This window comes from Notamacropus eugenii, chromosome 6 (assembly GCF_028372415.1).
Source record: "Notamacropus eugenii isolate mMacEug1 chromosome 6, mMacEug1.pri_v2, whole genome shotgun sequence".
NCBI lineage: Eukaryota > Metazoa > Chordata > Mammalia > Diprotodontia > Macropodidae > Notamacropus > Notamacropus eugenii.
The window spans coordinates 302169647-302188615 of record NC_092877.1 but is presented as its reverse complement, the minus strand read 5'-3'; the positions used below and the strand labels follow the sequence as shown (position 1 = coordinate 302188615).

Genomic DNA, 18969 nt, shown 5'->3' with positions numbered 1-18969 from the left:
GCTGGAAGAGATTGTAAAATCCTGAAGTCTAAGACTTCAGTGTAACAGATGAGGAAACTGAGGGACAAAGAAGTCCAAAGGTTTGCTCAAGATTCTTCAGGTAGGGAGAGGCAGAAGAATCACTTGAATTCAGTCCTCTGATGACAGAGCTCTTTATTTCCTTCTGATGGTGGGTCAGGAGCATCATCATCATTGTTAACCCTTCATAATCTCAGCCCCATCCTGGGAGGCAGGACCAGCAGGATATGTTCTAGATTTTCTCATTACTCGGTCCCTTTCCTTCTTATTTGTTTGCCCCTCCCTCTCTAGATGTCAAAAGGGTGATAATAATATCACCTCCTTCTACCTCACAAAGCTGTCACAGGGATTTATGGGATGAACGTTTGCTAAAACACTTTCAGCTACTCTGAACAGGGAAACATATATAAACACAAGCTATGGCCTAGTTATTAGACTCTAGTATCTGCATAAATGGTTGCTTAAACAAATCAGGGTGACCCAGGGTGGCAAGCTTTCCTCCCATCCTTCCTAACGGGTGGCGGGGCAAAGGGGATTGGTGTGGCAATTTATCATCTCTGGGCACCTACCAATTACTTTAAGTCTTATCTCATATGTAAGCTACAAAAGAAGGGGGTCTGTACTGGGTATCACTATAAGCTGCTAGTGCAAGGGAAGAGAATTTGTATAATCCCATGAGTGAGGATCCCAGAGGAGGGAAAAAATTAATGAGAATATCAAATTTTAGGAGGAAGAGATGTGAGGAAAGTACAGCTAATGGTATATCAGTTATTATTAGCACTTATCTAGCCATGGAGATTCTTTCATTAAGAAGATTCTCATTATTGTTTAAAAGTCATTTAAAAAATTGATGATAATACATTCTTTGACAAAAAAATTCCCTGATTGCTTGGTTCAACTGATGAATTTTAATTCTCCATGGCAATGACACTTATAACTGGGATCCCCAGACTGAAATGAGCTCATCTCATTCTGTTTATTGAAACTGAAAAAACACACATCTCTAAGTCATTTACTTTATTCACTGTTCAAGTCCCTGCACACTACGTCACGAGTCAGAGGTGAGAGCTCAAAAGTCATTAATCTGAAGTAAAATTAACAGGGAAAAGTCACAGGAGAGAGAAAGAGGAGGGGGAGGGAAAGAGAAAGAGAGAGGGAGAAAAGATGGAATAACTGGAGGGAGAAAACTGAAGGGAGGAGTCTAAGGGGGAAGGGATTATGCCAAACACAGAACCCAGAAAGCTAGATAACATGACAGATCTACTGCTAAATGAAATGCTTAACCTTGGAAATGAACAAATTTTCTTTTGGTGAAGAAATATCAATGATTCTGTTTTCCCCCAAGAACAGGAGGTGGTGTTCACACCTGGATTTTCCTGTATGATTAACATCTCCTCCCAAAGCTCTCCTTTTAACACTTCTGCTTTCCCTCAGCACCTATAGCCCAGGATTTACTTGACCATTAATTTTCAGGTTTTTTTTAAAACTTCTGGAAAATGAATGGTTTCCAGTTGCTTATAGTTAGAGGATCTTATTAAAAGTTTGTGAAATGAATGAAACATTTTATCTCTGAGCTAAAAAAGAAGTTGTATATGGTAAAAAAAAGAAAAATCCCTAAAACATTTTCACCCATGCAAATATAATGATCCTAAAATATGCTCCTGGGTGAGGCCAAGGATGTGATCTACTGAGGGGGGTCATCCACGGCACTGAGTAGGATTTTTCAAGCCGAGGAACAGGATTAAAATTTGTGGCGGTGCTATTTTTCCTCAGGGAGAGACCAGAAGTATCAAGTCAGACATGTAGACTATGGTCTCAGTTACCAGAGATACCAGCTTTCTAAGCCAATGGGCCCAAAAGAGAAGGAAGAAATAGAAGCTGGCACCAGGGTTCAATGTGTAATGGCGACGCTGTGGCCTTGAGTCAGTCACAAGAGTCAAGTAGAGGACTCCTTTCGTTCAGAACTTGCTCTTATTCAAACAAGGGCTGACTGCTGACATTCTCAGCATCCAGCTCCTCTCCAAGAGCTTAAAGTCTCCTGAATTTTGAGCTGCTCAGAGGGTTCTTCTCTTTCCAAACAGCCTTGGTCTCCAAAGCCATAGCATTGGTGCTAAACTCTCCTCTCCTCCTCAGAGTAGTCAATGCACTCTCTCCTCTAATTACCTTAAAATCTGCTTCTTTTTTAAAGCATAGTTTTTCTCTTTAGAAGTCAATAAGCTCCTTGAGGGAAGACATTGCTTTATTTTTGCTTTCGCATCCTCAGTACCTAATATTTTGGCTTAATAAATATTTGTTACATTGAAATGACATGGTATTTGTCTTTAAATATTCATGAGGTTGTCATATGGAAGAATGATTCGACTTATTTTATGTCATTCTAGATGACATAACTAGGTCCCACAGGCAGAAGATAAAGGGAGAAAGAGATTTTCTTAATACAGGCAGGGGAGGGGTTCTTTGGAATTTTTGTGCCATAGATTTCTTTGAAAGTCTGGGGAAGCTTAGGGACTCCTTTGAAAAATGTATTTAAATGCATATACATAGAATTATAAAAGAAATACATCATATCTTATCAATATATAAGAAGAGAAAACCAAAACTCCAGAGGCCCCAGGTAAGAGTCCCTGTGTAAGGACAGACTTTTTTGTTTGGCAGTTAAAACCATGTGGAAATGGACTGCAATGCTTCACAAGGTAGTGAGCTCTCCATCACTGGAATTACTCATGATGAGACTAAATGACCATTGGTCAGACATGGCAGAGGAGAATGCAATCCATGTAACCACAATTCCATGATTTTTTAAATCTTATCTACCTTATTTTTGATTCTTCCTCACTCATTCAAAATAGAGTACGCTGCTATATAGTAAACATTGATGTTGGGGGACAGGATTTATACTTCTATTACAAATGAATCATATTTTTGGTATGTTTATCTTCATATTATTCCTGCATAATGTACAATTTTAGGAAACATGATTTGGTCAGAACTTTGCACATATATTATTTAGTAAATTAATTGGGTCCAACTCTTCATGACCCCATTTGGGGTTTTCCTGACAAAGATACCTTCTCTATCCTCATTTTAGAGATAAGGAACTGAGGTAAACAGGGTTAAGTGACTTGCATATGGTCATACGTACTTAGGGTCTGAGGCCAGATTTGAACTCAGGTCTTCCTAAATCCAGACCTGGTACTCTATCCACTACTACCTAGCTGCCCAATAATGGACAAGCCACTTGATCTAATTGAGTCTGAGTCAACTTTCTTTAGCATAATTACTTCTTGATGACTTGGATCTGTAGGAGAAACACCTCCTTGGCATATTGACTTCATACAAATTGGGATTTTATGTCATGTTTACTTTGTAGTCAAGTAAATTATATAACTGCCTTGAGTCACACTGCACATGCATGACGAGAGTGGATCTAGAACTTATTGCCACTGGTTTCCTTTCTGTAGCTTATGAAACCTGTCAGGGTATAATTGTGGTAGCTCTGTATTCTTACCAGCAGCTTCCTTCTGGTATTTGCCTCCTCTCCAATTACTCCTGAGTGTATCCTTTATGCTGACTCACCCTTTTTAGATTCATTCAGTCATGGCCAAGTCAAGTTAGAATTTTATTGCTTTTTGGCTACATGCCACTTGGAGACTTACAGAGCAAAGCATGGATACAAAATGATATTTAAAAATAAATGATAAAGATCCAAGCAAAGCAAAGTCAGAGTTTAAACATAATTATAATTAACACTTGGGGAAGGCAGTGATCTTAGCCAAGTCATATCTTCTCTAGGCCTCAGTTCCCTCATTTGTGAAATGAGAAGGGATCAGACTGATTTAAAGCTAGTTCTGAATTCTATGATCTTATGTTCCCTGTATAATAGTATTTTAACCTCTACCTAAAGTGGTTTTAGCTTTAACTTTTTAAACAGTCATTGCAAACAAGACAAGTTTGTAATCCATGTTGGACAGGATATATATATATATTTTTAAATCTATTTCTTGAACGGATGCTAATTAAGATTATTTTTCAAAACTCTGAGAGACCCCTTGACCCAGACATACCACCATGAGGCCTACACCCAAAAAAGATCAAAGAAACAAGAAAAGTTTTTTTATATTAAAAAAAAAAATCTATAGCAGCTGTTTTTGTGGTGGCAAAAGAATCTACAAACCAAAAGGGATGCCCTTAGTTAAGTAAGTAGTGGCTGAATAGGTATATATGAATGTGACAGAATGCTACTGTGCTGTAAGAAATGAGAGAACGGATAATTTCAAAGAGACATAGAAAGACCTAATCTGTACTGATGTAGAGGGAATTAAGCGGAGTCAGAAGACCAATTTATACTATAATGTCAACATTATAAAGATGAACAGTTCTAAGGTCTTTTATAAACTGATGAATAAATAAACAACCAGAACAACTTATATGACAACAATGACACTCTATAAAGACAAAACCACTCTGTAAGCTGTAAGAACTATGATCAATACGGTGCCCATTCATGATACCAAAGGATCGATGATGACATGTACTATTTACCTCCTGACAGAGAGGTGATAGATTTAAGGTGCAGAATGAGACATAGATATTTTTGTACCCAGACAACAAGGGAATTGGTTTGCCTGACTATGCATATCTGTTAAAAGCAATTTTCTTTTCTTTTTTCCCCTTCAACAGATTGGAAGATGGGAGGGAGAGAAAACCATTTGAAAAAAAAATTAAAAATAGAAGTTGGGGGACTGCTACAGATGTAGAAGGTGGTGAGCACTTTCAGATGAGTTCATTATTGTTAGTTTTGCTTAATTGTTTCACTTTGTTACAAAAGAGCTCTCAAAGAGTAGGAGCGATCTGAAAATGTTTGTAATATAAAAGCAAAATCCATGAATAAAGCAAACAAAGAAAGGAACTTCATGGTTTTTAGTATACTTGGTAAGCTATTCACATTTTCTCTTCTTACAGAATTCTTGTCTATATCCTTCCATAAGTCTTCCATATAAGAAATACCTAGGGTGCTGAAAGCCTTCATTTACACCTCCGAATACTTTGTGGCTATCAGCACAAAGTCATCCTCAGCCCACCTCCTTTTCTGATTACACCTTTGCCTAATGATTTTTTTTCATATTACTTCTCATATGCAAACTTTCATTAGCAATGATGCTATAACCTGCTGGCATCCATTATTCTTCTATGATGAACTTGCTTTTGGGATCACCAGCAATTAGGATTCTTTGGATCCATGATGTGCCTTGTTGGGAGAATAAAGGTCTTGAAGAACAAGAGTTTTTGTGTTAACCTAGAAGTTTGACAATACGATGAAATTAAAATTACCGTCAAGAAACTTCAGACAAAGGTCCAGATGCACAAAGATGAAAAGCAATCCTAGAAGGCCTGATAGTTCAGTGGATACGCTGTTACAGGTTTTCTGGGCTAGCAGCTCTCTGGGAGGGACTGCTTTCAGTACTGTCCATGGCTGGATACAGTTTGGGAGCGACCACTTTGAGTTAAGAAAGGATTCTAACGACGACAGCCCTGGCCAGAACCCTCTCATGTCTTATATTTATAGAATACCACACGCTATTAGGGTTTGAGAATGAAAATGGTTTTCTCTGAACAGGTGATTCAAGGGGTGGCTATGAATTAGCAGCCTCGCTTTAATGACTGTATCACCGAGTCACAGGAATTTATATTTTCTTTTTACCTCAAAGAAAAACTTGACCATCTTTCTTTAATACTATCAACCTGGAAGCTTGACAGTAAGGATTAAAAATTGCTCCTTCTTTCCCACTTGGTTATTGGAAAGGCTCTGAAAGGTAATCAGTCTTGTGAAGCTACACTTTACAGTCTGCATAAAAATGCCATGATCTCCTTTCCTCTCCCCAACCTAATTGAAAGTGCATAATATCACACAGCTGGGGAAATGTAAACTGTAAACATATGCAGTATATCAAGCTATCACACAAAAGCTGGTTACTAATGGGCACTGGGTGGTTGTCAGGACCAAAAGAAACCTGGAAAACAAGGTTTTTTGTTTTTTGTTTTTTTGCTCTGAAGCGAGAGCCCACACTTTGGGGCTACCACTCACCCTGCTTTTCTCTTCCTAGCCTGCACTGGAATGTACCAAAGCAAAATGGAATGAAAGATTACAATCCATTTGGTGCATGTGTACAAAATTCAGGGGTCCCACCTACAATATGAATTGATTAATATTTTTCTTGGATCAGTTCTACACATGACAATGAATTTCACTTCATTCTACTCTTTGTCAAGCACACAGAATGACACTCCTATTTCAACATCCTTAGCTCCTAAAGGCAAACGATTTTTAGTTTCATCATCCTATTCTATGACCAAGATTATCTGCTTTTATATCTTTGATTATCCATGCATAGCTGTTCAAGTACTGAACTTATTGTGGATGAAATTCATAGATTTTTTTTTTGGTTTCTAAAGCTCCCTTATGGCTCCTCACTGCCCTCTGATTTGCCCTCAGTTACACTGCTTCAGAAGCTTTAAAGATATCCCCTCTCACTTTCCCTTCTTTGCAATGAATGGTTTTCCATTTCATCACTCATTGTGTTTAATTCACCTACTCCAGATTTCATGCCACCTTCTTTCAGTCTAAACTCTTCACTGTAAGGCTCTTGAGAGGAAAAAAAACCCAATGCTCTTTGAACGTTTGTAATGATCAGCTCTGTCATAATATTCTTGCATAAATTGTCAGCTCTTTGCAACAGGGACTTTGCTCTCTGAATTCATCTATTGTCTATTCATGGTGCCTTATTACTATTATTTGTTAGCTTTATTTTTGGATGGTTGACAGCTTCAAGTTAAGTCAAAACACAGCCCTTGTCTAGGGTAGCCGCTGCATATCACTTTAGCACATTATTGTTTTTGTTTTGTTTTTAGAATTCCACACAAGTACGTCCAATTGCTGCTCTCACTGAACATCAGACAGCCCATCTGTGACCCTGCTGAATAAGGATTACCTTCAACTTCCACATGGTTTCATTACCTGTCAGCAAGAGTCTGAGGATGGAAAGGCTTGTTGATCTTTGCATAAAGCCCCTCCAAGTGGTCCTTCTCTGGAGATAGTGGCGGGCCATCCCGTTGGTAGCCCAGTGCCCCGATGCTTGGTGGTGATGATGACCTGTAGACACTAGCTGGTACATAAGTATCCTGGAAATGGTTCACTCGGGCATAATTGGGATCCATTTCATCATCATCCATATCATGAAGGGCTCCTATGAGGCCAGTGGAATAATCAATAAGCCCTCTTGCCTGTTTTTCTCGTAGCTCCTGGTGCTTTGCTCCAATTCTGAAAAGTGCAGAGTAAGTTAACAGATATGTGAGTTTAACCCAGCAGTAATAATTTTATAGCAGTAAAGAAAAAAACATCACTCAAAATATGTACTAATCCCTCTGAGTTTCTCCAGTTATTACCTCGCTTTTCATTCTAGATCATTATCAACAGAGAAGCCAGGTGCAGAAACCACAGTATCGATTTGAAAGCTCTCCTCTATGTTTGTTGCAGGGTCTTCTGATTTACAATAATGCAATAAGGATAATATAATATTTAGCATTTATATAGCACTTTAAGGTTTGCAAAGTGCTTTACAAAGAGTATATTGTGCTATCCTCATAGCAACCTGGGGAGGGAATTACTATAATTAGCCCTATTTTAGATATAGGGAAAGTGAGGCACATAGCTGTTAAATGACTTGTGTAGGGTCACATAGCTAGAAAGTATCTAAGGCCAGATTTGAATTCAGGTCTTCTTGACTCTGGGTCCATGTTCTGTACTCCTTAGCTTTCTATGTTATGATGATGATGTGGGTGTTTTGACATCTTGCCCATTGATAAGAGGGATGACTGAAGATTAAGAGGTTGGTTTTCATTAATGCTCATTCAATCAGTGTTGGCTATGTTTGTGTGAAGAGTGTGTCTTAGGTATAATAGTCTGGAAAGTATTCCTCAATGCAGGACCAAAGGTTACAACAGTTAACCTGAATTCCCACACTTTCCTATGAGTTCACCATTTGGCTGTTTTATCTTCCTCTAGTCTTCTAGAGAAAGGAGCTTGCAGAGAATGAATTAAACATGAAGAGGAAGTGGGGAGACAGCCTGGTCACTAAAAGCAGCAGATCAGAAGTCATTTACAAGAGATTTTAATTTTTTTGGTTACATAAATGGGGAGCACAGTGCCTCATTATATAGGGGCTAGGGACAGAGTAAAACAGGGAGGAAATTAATAGGATCCTGACAGAGATGAATTGGCACATATAAGTGAATTAAAGACTATTACTGGCTGGACTCCATTGTGATAAAGCCTTAAGTGGTATTTCAAAATGCTGCTGCTAATCGGTGCCATTGTATAATCTATTGGGAATAAGGAAAGGGAAAAAAATTTAGAAGAATTTCAAACTCTTTGGTAGCTTTACTTCATCCCAATACTAGAAGATGTCTTGAATTTTTGGTTACTTGTTAAAATAGGAAAGTTCTTTAGCATATTGTTGAATGATGATAATGTTGCTGATAGTTTGAGGTGAGTGATATCAAGAAGAAAGAAGGGTAGGGTATTCATTATTGTATGAGTAAGTTATTATTTGTAAAGGAGGAAAAAGATGATGATATTAGTTCTGGTGGAAGAAGAGGTCAAAGACAGAAAATGAAATGGAAATGAACAAAAAGATGGCGGACCTTGGAACTATGAAGTCAATGAAGATAAAAAATTTTTTGCAGGCCAAAAGGACCCAGTTCAAAGATATGTTCAGGGGAGTGGATGTTTGGGCTTTTTTTTTTTTTTTTTTTTACCAGTTTTTTGAACATTTATTTTGAAGGTGCACTTTGCTTCTGGTCTATGAAACCATAATGTCATCCTCTTTTCTCTTTCTAAAACCAAAGGGCAATTTTTTGCACATTGGAATTGGGTTTCCTTTGAAAAACATCAAACCTCCTATAAAAGTTGAGGAGCGCTTTCTAATAACTAACCTTTCAAGGTACTTCCTTACCTGACAGAAGAGGAATCTGATTCTCCCTTTCCTCACCCCAAGTATGCAAGGATAGCAAAGGGAAAAAAATGATATAGGTGTAGGGCTAAGCCAGCATCTCTACTCCAGGCAACACAGATGAAACGTACCACTAGCAATTATTGCCTTTCTATTTTGCAGGAGCCAAACTAGGAACCCTACAAGTAAGTAATTAGTGAGCAGAGGAAAATATGTGACAGATAACTCCATTCTCGAAGGGATTTGGAATTAAGTTGAAAGAAAGATTACACAGCAGGGCCATAGTAGAGGGATCTTGCTGACCTCTTTCAATGCATGTCACTAGTGTCTTCATGGATATTTGTTTTGAATAATTTTTATAAAGATGCTAACCTGATCTATTTCTGTAACAAAACCATCTTTCTAGGGACAATATAGACTCCATTGTCAGTGAATACTTGGTGCATTAAGATGATGGGGATGGATTTCCATTGCAAATAAAGCTAAAAACATCAATAAGGTAAGGTGGTAGGATTCTTCTATGGGACTACTATCCTTGGTACACATCTTTGTGAATTCAAATTTGACCTCAGACACTTACTAGCTCTGTCACCCTGGCCAAGTTACTTAACCCAATTTGCCTCAGTTTCCTCAGCCATAAAATGAGCTGGAGAAGGAAATGACAAATTCACCCGAGTATGTAAGTTTTGAATACTTCTATGTGTAGTTGTGGTAGACTGGAGGAACTAAGAGACCCAAGAATTAAAGTTTTTCAGTCTGACTGAAATTTCTGAAAGTAAACATCATCTCATTTGAGCCTGATAACAGCCCTGTGAGATAGGTAGTATTACCCCCATTTTACAGGCCAGAAAACTGAGGATGAAAGCAGGTAAAGGAGATGCCCAGAATCATCTTCTTCATTCCAAATCCAGCACCCTTTTCAGAAAACTATCGCCTTATCTCGTGCTATTTTGTGCTACTAGCCCATAAGCAGACAGTGGCAGAGGACAGTAGGGACTTTTGGGAGGGTGGGGAGGCGGAGAAGGTTCAGTAGGAATGTTGGGGAAAGAAAGGAAGGGGGCAAAAGAGCACAACAATTTGAGGCAAAGAAGTGGTTTAGTTCTTAAAGAATATAAACATCTTTTGTAAAACTTTCCCTTTTGACAGGAGGATATTTTATCCTACCATCAATGCCCAACAAAAGCCGTGATTGGGTCTTTCGGATTTCTTTTGTTCCAGGGAAGGGGCCCAGTTTCTTCCAGTTTTCCTCATGAATGCAGCCTCACTAGCATGTAAACCATCCCTGCTCAGGGACAATTGCTTCCTTTCTTTGTAATAGACTCACCAGTCAATACCAGGTTACATGCACTTCTTTGAGATCAATGTCCCATCTTTTCAATGGGCCTATTTTAGCTGCATTAATATTTTTCATTTCTTTCTCCCTCTTGTCCAGGAGTCTATAACACTTTCTCAATGATCTTTCTCCTGTTCTTTCTATTTTTCATGTCAATCTAAACCATCTCTGTGGCAGTTAAGAAAATTGTGTGGTTGGTACCCAGCATCATTTCTCACCTCTCCTCTATTTAGGCCTTTTTTTTTTTCTGTTCAGGAAACTCGGCATTCTAAAATTTTAATGCTTCAGTCCATATTATTGGTCCAATCCTTAAGAGAAATTGCATCTTTCTTCAAAATATTTATTTTTAAAACGTTTTTTTCTTTCCAAATGGAATGCCAGTCATTAAGTCCCTCATTCCTGCAGACAGCACAACCAAAAGAAAACACTGTATATCTTTCAGGACGACTTCCAATGAGGCAAATCACATGGGGCAGGTAACTCAGTAAAGTTTATAGCAGTTATCCGCCCAGATCAGACCAAGCCCAGACAGTTTGGATGGGCTCAGGGAGCGAAGTCTTCTCCCATTTTATCCCCTTAGGACAGGTCTATAGGAACTTAGTTTGCTTCTGAACCTAAACTACAGAATACCCTGGCTCATTCTAGACCCACCCAAGCAAAGAGGAAAATCTCCCACAAGGCTTCGGAGACATCCTAACCTCCTAGAAGACAATGCACTGTCATTTCTTGGACAGTGAATCTGTTCTTTATTCCAACTATATGACATTCATTTTCAATTCCTACCTTTTGGTTACATTTTTAAATCATACTAACTGGTAGTATTTTCCATTACCTCCTTACTACCCCTAATTCTACCATCTTGATAGAATCTCACTTAAGTGAAATTCCTTATTTCTATTACTGCAACTTAAATTTTTCTAAAAACCACACCCTTTCTGAACCCACCAAAATTTTCTATTTGAAAATTAGCCAAATATAGCTAAAAGTAGCTAATTGATTATAGTTCCTGACATTTTCTTGGCATTTCCCAAAATATTTGCCCATAACTGTTTAGTAAATATCTTCATTTTCTTCTTGTGAAACTGGCCCTGAAGCAGACTAAAACTGCTAATGAGTGTTTAGCACCTTTTCTAGAAATGATTACTTCCCCTATAGCAATCCCATAGACAGAGGTCCCTACACTAAACACTACTAAGTATTTAACACCTTTTAGAGCTGTCCTCTGAGCTGATGTACAGACTAATATTTAGGAGGGAACTGTAATAATCTGTCCCTTGAGAGGGCCGGGAGGTTGCCTGGGACAAGTAATGCCTATTTTATTCAGTGTCTTCAAAATGTTTTATTACTAGTATTATTGTTGATATTAAACTATGACAAGCATATTCTAGTTAATTTATTAACTTCTCCCAATTGACATTTCCCCACTGTTTTCAATGCCCTTCTGGAAACTGTGGGAAGGAGGAGAGATTAGAAAAATTGGAAATAGAAGGCAGAAACATCGCCTTCAAAGTCTGGTCTGTCAAAATGCAGATACACATTTGTGGATGTGGCTAATGTAGCAATTTATTTTGCTTAACTAAATATATTTCTTAGAAAGGTTTTGTTTGTTTTTTCTATTTTCTTTCTCCATGTGGAAAAGAAGGTGGGAGGGAGAGAAAGTTAATGCTTGTTTATTGAAATAAAAAGTTACATAAAACATGTGCTTTGTCTGTATCTTAGGAGCAATGAGAGATATTTGTGTTTATTGATAATAAATTCTCTGAAATGGAGGGACTCCCCAAGGCCATCTCAAACAGCCATACCTGACTGAGAGCCTTCCTCAACATTCCTAATACACAATCCCCTGGTCTTTGTCTGAAGATCCAGGGAGAGAGAATTCCAGTTTTGCACAGTTCTGTTTTGAAGTTTTTTCCATGCATCAGAAAAATTTGTTGTAAGGGTTCCCCCCCCCTCCCAAAGTGTAGAGGGGAGGTCAGAGAAAGAAAACAAATGATTGTTAATTGAAAAAAATTAATTTAAAACCCTAACTTGGCCTCTTTGAAGCTTCCATCCCTGGGGGGCAGGGAGGTTAAGATGTCCCTTAGTCATAACAGAACTTGCTGTGAAACATAAAGGGATGAGGACAGCTCACTGCGGTTCACTTTGGAGCATTGCTAGTTGACATAAACTTCCTGAAGAGGAAAAGGAAAAAGCCACAGAGAATGAAAGGAAGCTAGTTATGTTTCCGTTTCTGTCCCTCCAAAACATTTTTGGTCCTTTTCTGCCACCTGATAGTCCACACCCAGCTAGCATCTACCCCTTGGCTTCCTTGTTCTTTCTCTCTTTGAAGGAGGTGGGGGAAACATGGCCAAGAACAGGGACATTGACAACTGCAGAGCATATGTGGTACTCCTTTATGGGCTTCTTTAGCATTGAAAGCCAATCTTCCTAAATATCCTATTCTATTTTACGTAGAAACCTGGTATCAAGAATTGTATAGAAGGTGCCACCCCTCAATGGGCATAGGAAGATTCAAGTTAGCATAGCATCAAGGTTATGGGTAAATAAGGCTGCCTGCCTGTTGTACTTAAAATCTATCTGCCAGTCCGTGGCATTTATCGGACGTCTGCTGTGCCAAGGGTTGTTCCTGGCACTGCAGGAAATTAAAGCAGACGCAAAAGACGTGGTCCTCATTCTCTCTTCCTATTAATACAGCAACTTTTTTACAGGGGATACAAAAAAAATCCTTCAAACCTGCAAAAACAGCTTATTCAACCGCAGCATTTTCAGCAGTCCCTTTCCATTACGGTTGTCATCCCTGGCTCCACTAATCATGAAGTTAGATGCAGGCATGCCCTGAACAGATTGCACAGTGTCTTCCCAAGAGTACAGATGTATGCCTGATGATGGAGCCAGTCAGTCAACAGCATTTACTGAACACCTGCTACCTTTACAGTGCTGCAAGGTAGATAGAAACAAATGTACCAGACAAGTGCTCTTTCCACTGAGCCATTTGATGGGTGGTGAGAGGAAGTGAGCATGGCATGCTCCCTAGGCCACCCTCTCTGCTCAAAGACAGTGCTTAAGTTTTCTGCTTCATCAAGAGCTAGAAGATGGTAGATAAGTGAGGAAAGGAATCTCTAAGAATCATTAAATTCCTGCCCATTCTCACAGAAGATATAGGGGAAGAGAAAGGTATAGGAATCTACTTTTCAGAATTTCCTTGTCCAAGTTCTTAGGCTTTGAGAAGAAGACTTTAGGTTTCTGGGCAAAGATTTTGGATTTTATATAATAACATTAGACTTGTAGGTAGACAGGCTGTTTTCTGATGATGGTCCAGTTAAATTTGAGAGGTTCCTTATGTTCCTTACTACAGAGTGACATAGTTTTTAGCCATCATAATTCTCAAAGATCACTTACTAAATTACAGAGGGGGTGTGGTCTGCCTAACCATAGATACTTGATGTGTGACAGATATGTGAGACCCACTGGAGGAACCCGAGTAGGCAAGTTTAATGTCTCATTTGCCTTTATCTATCCATCTACCAATTCATATTATAGTTGGAGATAGTCCCATTTATGTTCGTTGTCATCTTTCATTTATGTATTCCCAGTTTGGGTCAGTATTTGCTCTTTGGCTCTATCTGGTGTTTGGCCTACCTGATGGTTATATGCAGTTATGGGAAATCTGTGCTTTGATCTTTAGAGTTCATCTGTTGGCGTAACATTGGACAACATACCTGCTTCATCTCCCTTTGACACTGCAAATTGTTAAAGGAAATGATGGGACAAAACTGGTGTTTGTATAATGGAATGGAGGAAGGGAAAGGTACAGGAGACTGTTGCAGCAATCCAAAGCTTCCTAGAAAACAGTTATTTTAGGGAAAAACAAACCTTGCATTTCCTAGTACTACCACTATAAAAATGGGGAATGAGAGCTGCTTTCTTTTTCTTTTTCCTTTGATCAGCATTAAATTCATGGTACATCTGATAACAATGAAAGAAAGCAATATGAGCAAAAGGGGAAGAAGGTGTCTCTAAGCTTTACCAAACAGGGCTGGCTTTCAGCCTTTTCTAATTTCTGTCAGTCTAGAGGCCTATACCAACTATACTAACACTGCTATATAGCATGGTAATAGGGAATGAAATCTGAACCTCTGCATTGGGTGAAGGAAAGAAATAGAAAACACATGGTGGAACAGCGTCTAACAGGTAAAACATTGTTTTCTAATGCAGATCGAAGAATCTAAATGTAAAAGATTCAGTGTCAAATCTAATAATGACGTTAATGGTATCACTTCTTGTGTGAAAGTCTTAACTAAACAGGCCATGTCAGCTGTCACCCCTAACAAATCCTAGAATCCCGCTATGAGAATTCTGGGTGTCCAATTTCTAAATCACAGCAAATCCTTGATCCCATCCCCTCCCACATCTCCTCGAGGGCCCTGCTAGAGAAATCAGCCCTTTTCTCTCAGGCACCATCAATCTTTCTCTCCACTGGCTCTTTTCCATTTTCTTACAAACATGTTAGATTTCTCCAATCCTAAGGAAATCTTTCCCTGGACCCTTCTAAGGGTTCTATTATGTAGCTATTGTCCTAATTTCTCTATCTAGCTACTATCCCAATTTCTCTATTCCTTTTAACTGCCCAACTTATTGAAAAGTTATCTACACTTGCTACATCTAAATCTTTTTCATTCTCAGTCACAAATGACCTTCTAAGTATAGATTGATTCTCTGATGCTTGTGCTAATTTTGACTTAACAATTAATACCAAAAAAACCCCCGGTTCTCCACCAGTCAGCACCATCCATACATGGAATTAGCAGTTACAGTAGATGGAGAAGTTTTGAATATTGTGGATAAGTTCCCTTACCTTGGAAGTATACTTTCCAGGGATGTACACATTGATAACGAGGTTGAAGCATGTATTGCCAGAACTAGCCCAGTGTTTGGGAAGCTCCAAAGGAAAGTGCGGGAGAAAAGAGGTATTAGACTGCCTACCAAACTGAAGGTCTACAGAGCCGTTGCACTGGCCTCATCGTTGTATGCCAATGAAACCTGGACAGTATAGCAGTGCCATGCCAGGAAAATGAATTGCTTTCATTTGAATTGTCTCAGAAAGATCACCTGGCAGGATAAGATACGGATACATTGAGGTCCTTTCTTGAACTAAAATGCCAAGCATTCAAACTCTACTCAGAGAATGCAACCCCAGATGGGGCTGGCCATGCTTTTTGAATGTGCAATATATGCTTTACTAAAAGAAAAGACTGTCTGTCTGTCTGTCTATCTATCTATTGATATAAATAGATATATTTCGATGTATTATCTATCAAGATAGATATCTATCAGATAGATAGATAGACAGATAGATAGATAGATAGATAGATAGATAGATAGATAGACAGATAGATAGACAGATAGGATATAGGTAGATAGATAGATGCTAGCTATTATTTCTCTTTCTATCATCTTTCTCCTGACTGCTTAAGGTAGATGTTGCCTTCTTTGCTTCTTTCCCTACACTCTCTTCTTGGCAATGACCTTCACTTCTATAGGTCCCCCTTTTGCACTGACACAGATGACCAAGATGACTTTGCCCCAGTCCTGACCTTTCTTCTGAGCACAGGAGCTGCACCTTTAATTGCCTATGTGAATCATAGGAACCTCAGAAAGAAAAGGTCCCTCACAGATTCTCTAGTCCAGGCTGTATCTGAATACAGATCCCCTCTATAGCACCCCAGAAAAAGTCATCCAGTCTTTGAAGACCTCTAATGATCAGAAGCAGATTCCCAAGGAAACTCATTTTTCCCCCTTAAAGCAAGCCTAAATCTATTTATAACTTTTATTTATGGCATCTTATCACGAGATTAATACATTATGATCAGGTAGGATTCATACCAGGACTACAGGGCTGGTTCAATATTAGGAAAACTATTAGCATTATCGATCACATCAACAACAAAGCTAACAAAAACCACATGATTATCTCAATAGATGCAGAAAAAGCTTTTGACAAAATACAACATCCATTCCTACTAAAAACATTGGAGAACGTAGGAATAAAGGGAACTTTCCATAAAATAATAAGCAGTATCTATCTAAAACCTTCAGCAAGCATTATATGCAATGGGGATAAGCTAGATGCATTCCCAATAAGATCAGGGGTGAAACAAGGTTGTCCATTATCACCACTATTATTCAATATGGTACTAGAAATGTTAGCTGTAGCAATTAGACAAGATAAAGATATTCAAGGAATTAGAATAGCCAAAGAAGAAACTAAGTTATCACTCTTTGCAGATGATATGATGATTTACCTAGAGAATCCCAGAGATTCAAGTAAAAAATTACTTGAATTAATAAACAACTTTGGCAAAGTTGCAGGGTACAAAATAAACCCACATAAATCCTCTGCATTCCTATATATTAGCAACAAAGTTCAACAGCAAGAGATAGAAAGAGAAATCCCATTTAAAGTTAGGGTAGACAGTATAAAATACTTAGGAGTCTACCTGCCAAAACAAACCCAGGGACTATATGAACACAATTACAAGACACTTTTTGCACAAATAAAGTCAGATTTAAGTAAGTGGAAAAACATTAGTTGCTCATGGGTAGGCCGTGCTAATATAATAAAAATGACAATTCTACCCAAATTAATATACTTATTTAGTGCCATACCAATTAAACTATCAGACAATTACTTTCTAGAGCTGGATAAAATAATATCAAAATTCATTTGGAAAAACAAAAGGTCCAGAATATCAAAGGGACTAATGAAAAGAAATGCTTGGGAAGGTGGCCTAGCGCTACCAGACCTTAAACTGTACTATAAAGCAGCAATTATCAAAACCACTTGGTATTGGCTAAGAAACAGAGAGGTAGACAAGTGGAATAGACTTGGCACTCAAGAAGCAGTAGGCAAGGAATATAGCAACCTTCTGTTTGATAAACCCAAGGACCCCAGCTTCTGGGATAAGAACTCATTGTTTGACAAAAATTGCTGGGAAAACTGGATAACAGTGTGGCGGAAATTAGGCATAGACCCATACCTGACACCGTACACAAGAATAAAGTCCAAATGGGTACATGATTTAGGTATAAAGATTGATACCATGAATAAACTGGAGAAGCAAGGAATAGTGTATTTATCAGATCTATGGAGAAGGGAAGAATTCTTTACTAAAGGAGAGATAGAATGCATTATGAAATGCAAAATGGATAACTTTGAGTACATTAAACTGAGAAGTTTTTGCACAACCAAACCCAATGCAACCAAAATCCGGAGGGATGTAGTAAATTGGGAAAAAAATTTTACAGCTAAGCTCGGGGATAAAGGCCTCATTTCTAGAATATATAGAGAACTGACCCAAATGTATAATCATACAAGTCATTCCCCAGTTGATAAATGGTCAAAGGATATGAACAGGCAATTTTCAGAGGAAGAAATTAAAGCTATCTATAATCATATGAAAAAATGCTCTAAATCACTATTGGTTAGAGAGATGCAAATCAAAACAACTCTGAGGTACCACATCACACCTAAAAGATTGGCAAACATGACAGAACAAGAAAATGATAAATGCTGGAGAGGATGTGGGAGAGTTGGAACACTAATTCATTGTTGGTGGAGCTGTGAGCGCATCCAACCATTCTGGAGAGCAATTTGGAACTATGCCCAAAGGGCTACAAAAATGTGCATACCCTTTGACCCAGCAATATCGCTACTAGGACTATATCCCCAAGAGATCATAAAAATGGGAAAGGGTCCCACATGTACAAAAATATTTATAGCAGCACTCTATGTAGTTGCCAAAAACTGGAAGTCAAGGGGATGTCCATCAATTGGGGAATGGCTGAATAAATTATGGTATATGAATGTAATGGAGTACTATTGTGCCATAAGAAATGATGAACAAGAAGACTTCAGAGAGGCATGGAAGGACTTATATGACCTGATGCTGAGTGAAAGGAGCAGAACCAGGAGAACTTTATGCACAGCAACAACCACAGTGCGTGAGAGTTTTTTCTGGTAGACTTAGATTTTTGTAATAACACAAGAACTTCTGAAAAAAAAAAAAATCCCAATGGTGGACCTCAAGGCAAAATGCCTTCCACACTCAGAGAGAGAAATATGGAAGTCACTCACATAATGTAGCAGATCATGTTTGTGTATGTGTATGTGTTTGTGTATCATGTTCTGATTTGTTATACGGATTCTTTCATTTATCTTAGTCTGACTACATAGCATGACTATAGTGAAAATATACTCAATAGGAAAGTATATGTAGAATCTATACAGAATTGTATGCAGTCGTGGGGAGGGAGGGAGGTAGTGGGGGGTGGGTGGGGAGGGATAAAATCGCAATTGTATGGCAGTGATTGTTAAACATTAAAAAAATAAAAAAATTAAAAAAAAAAACAAAAAAAAAAAAACAAAAACTTTTATTTATGGTGGCTGGCTCTGTCTTCTGGAACCAAGCAGAAGTTAATCCCTTTTCCATATGACAGACAGCTCTTTAAACACTTGATAACAATTGTCTTGCCTCCCCTAAAGTCTCCTTCCCATGAACCATCCCAAGGTCCTTTAAATGATCTTATACTATGATCTTAATGCTTTTTGCT

The 18969-nt window shown here is 38.4% G+C and overlaps 1 protein-coding gene across 13 annotated transcripts in view; it reads right to left on the bottom strand.

Annotated features, from left to right (window-relative positions):
• The window catches only part of PARD3B (par-3 family cell polarity regulator beta), a 1282024-nt gene that overhangs the window by 191076 nt on the left and 1071979 nt on the right, over positions 1-18969 (bottom strand). For all 13 annotated transcript variants that reach the window (XM_072620099.1, XM_072620101.1, XM_072620095.1 and 10 more), the window contains one exon: positions 7034-7336. In XM_072620099.1, coding sequence (XP_072476200.1) covers positions 7034-7336 — 303 coding nt within the window. The remainder of the gene's footprint in view (positions 1-7033; positions 7337-18969) is intronic.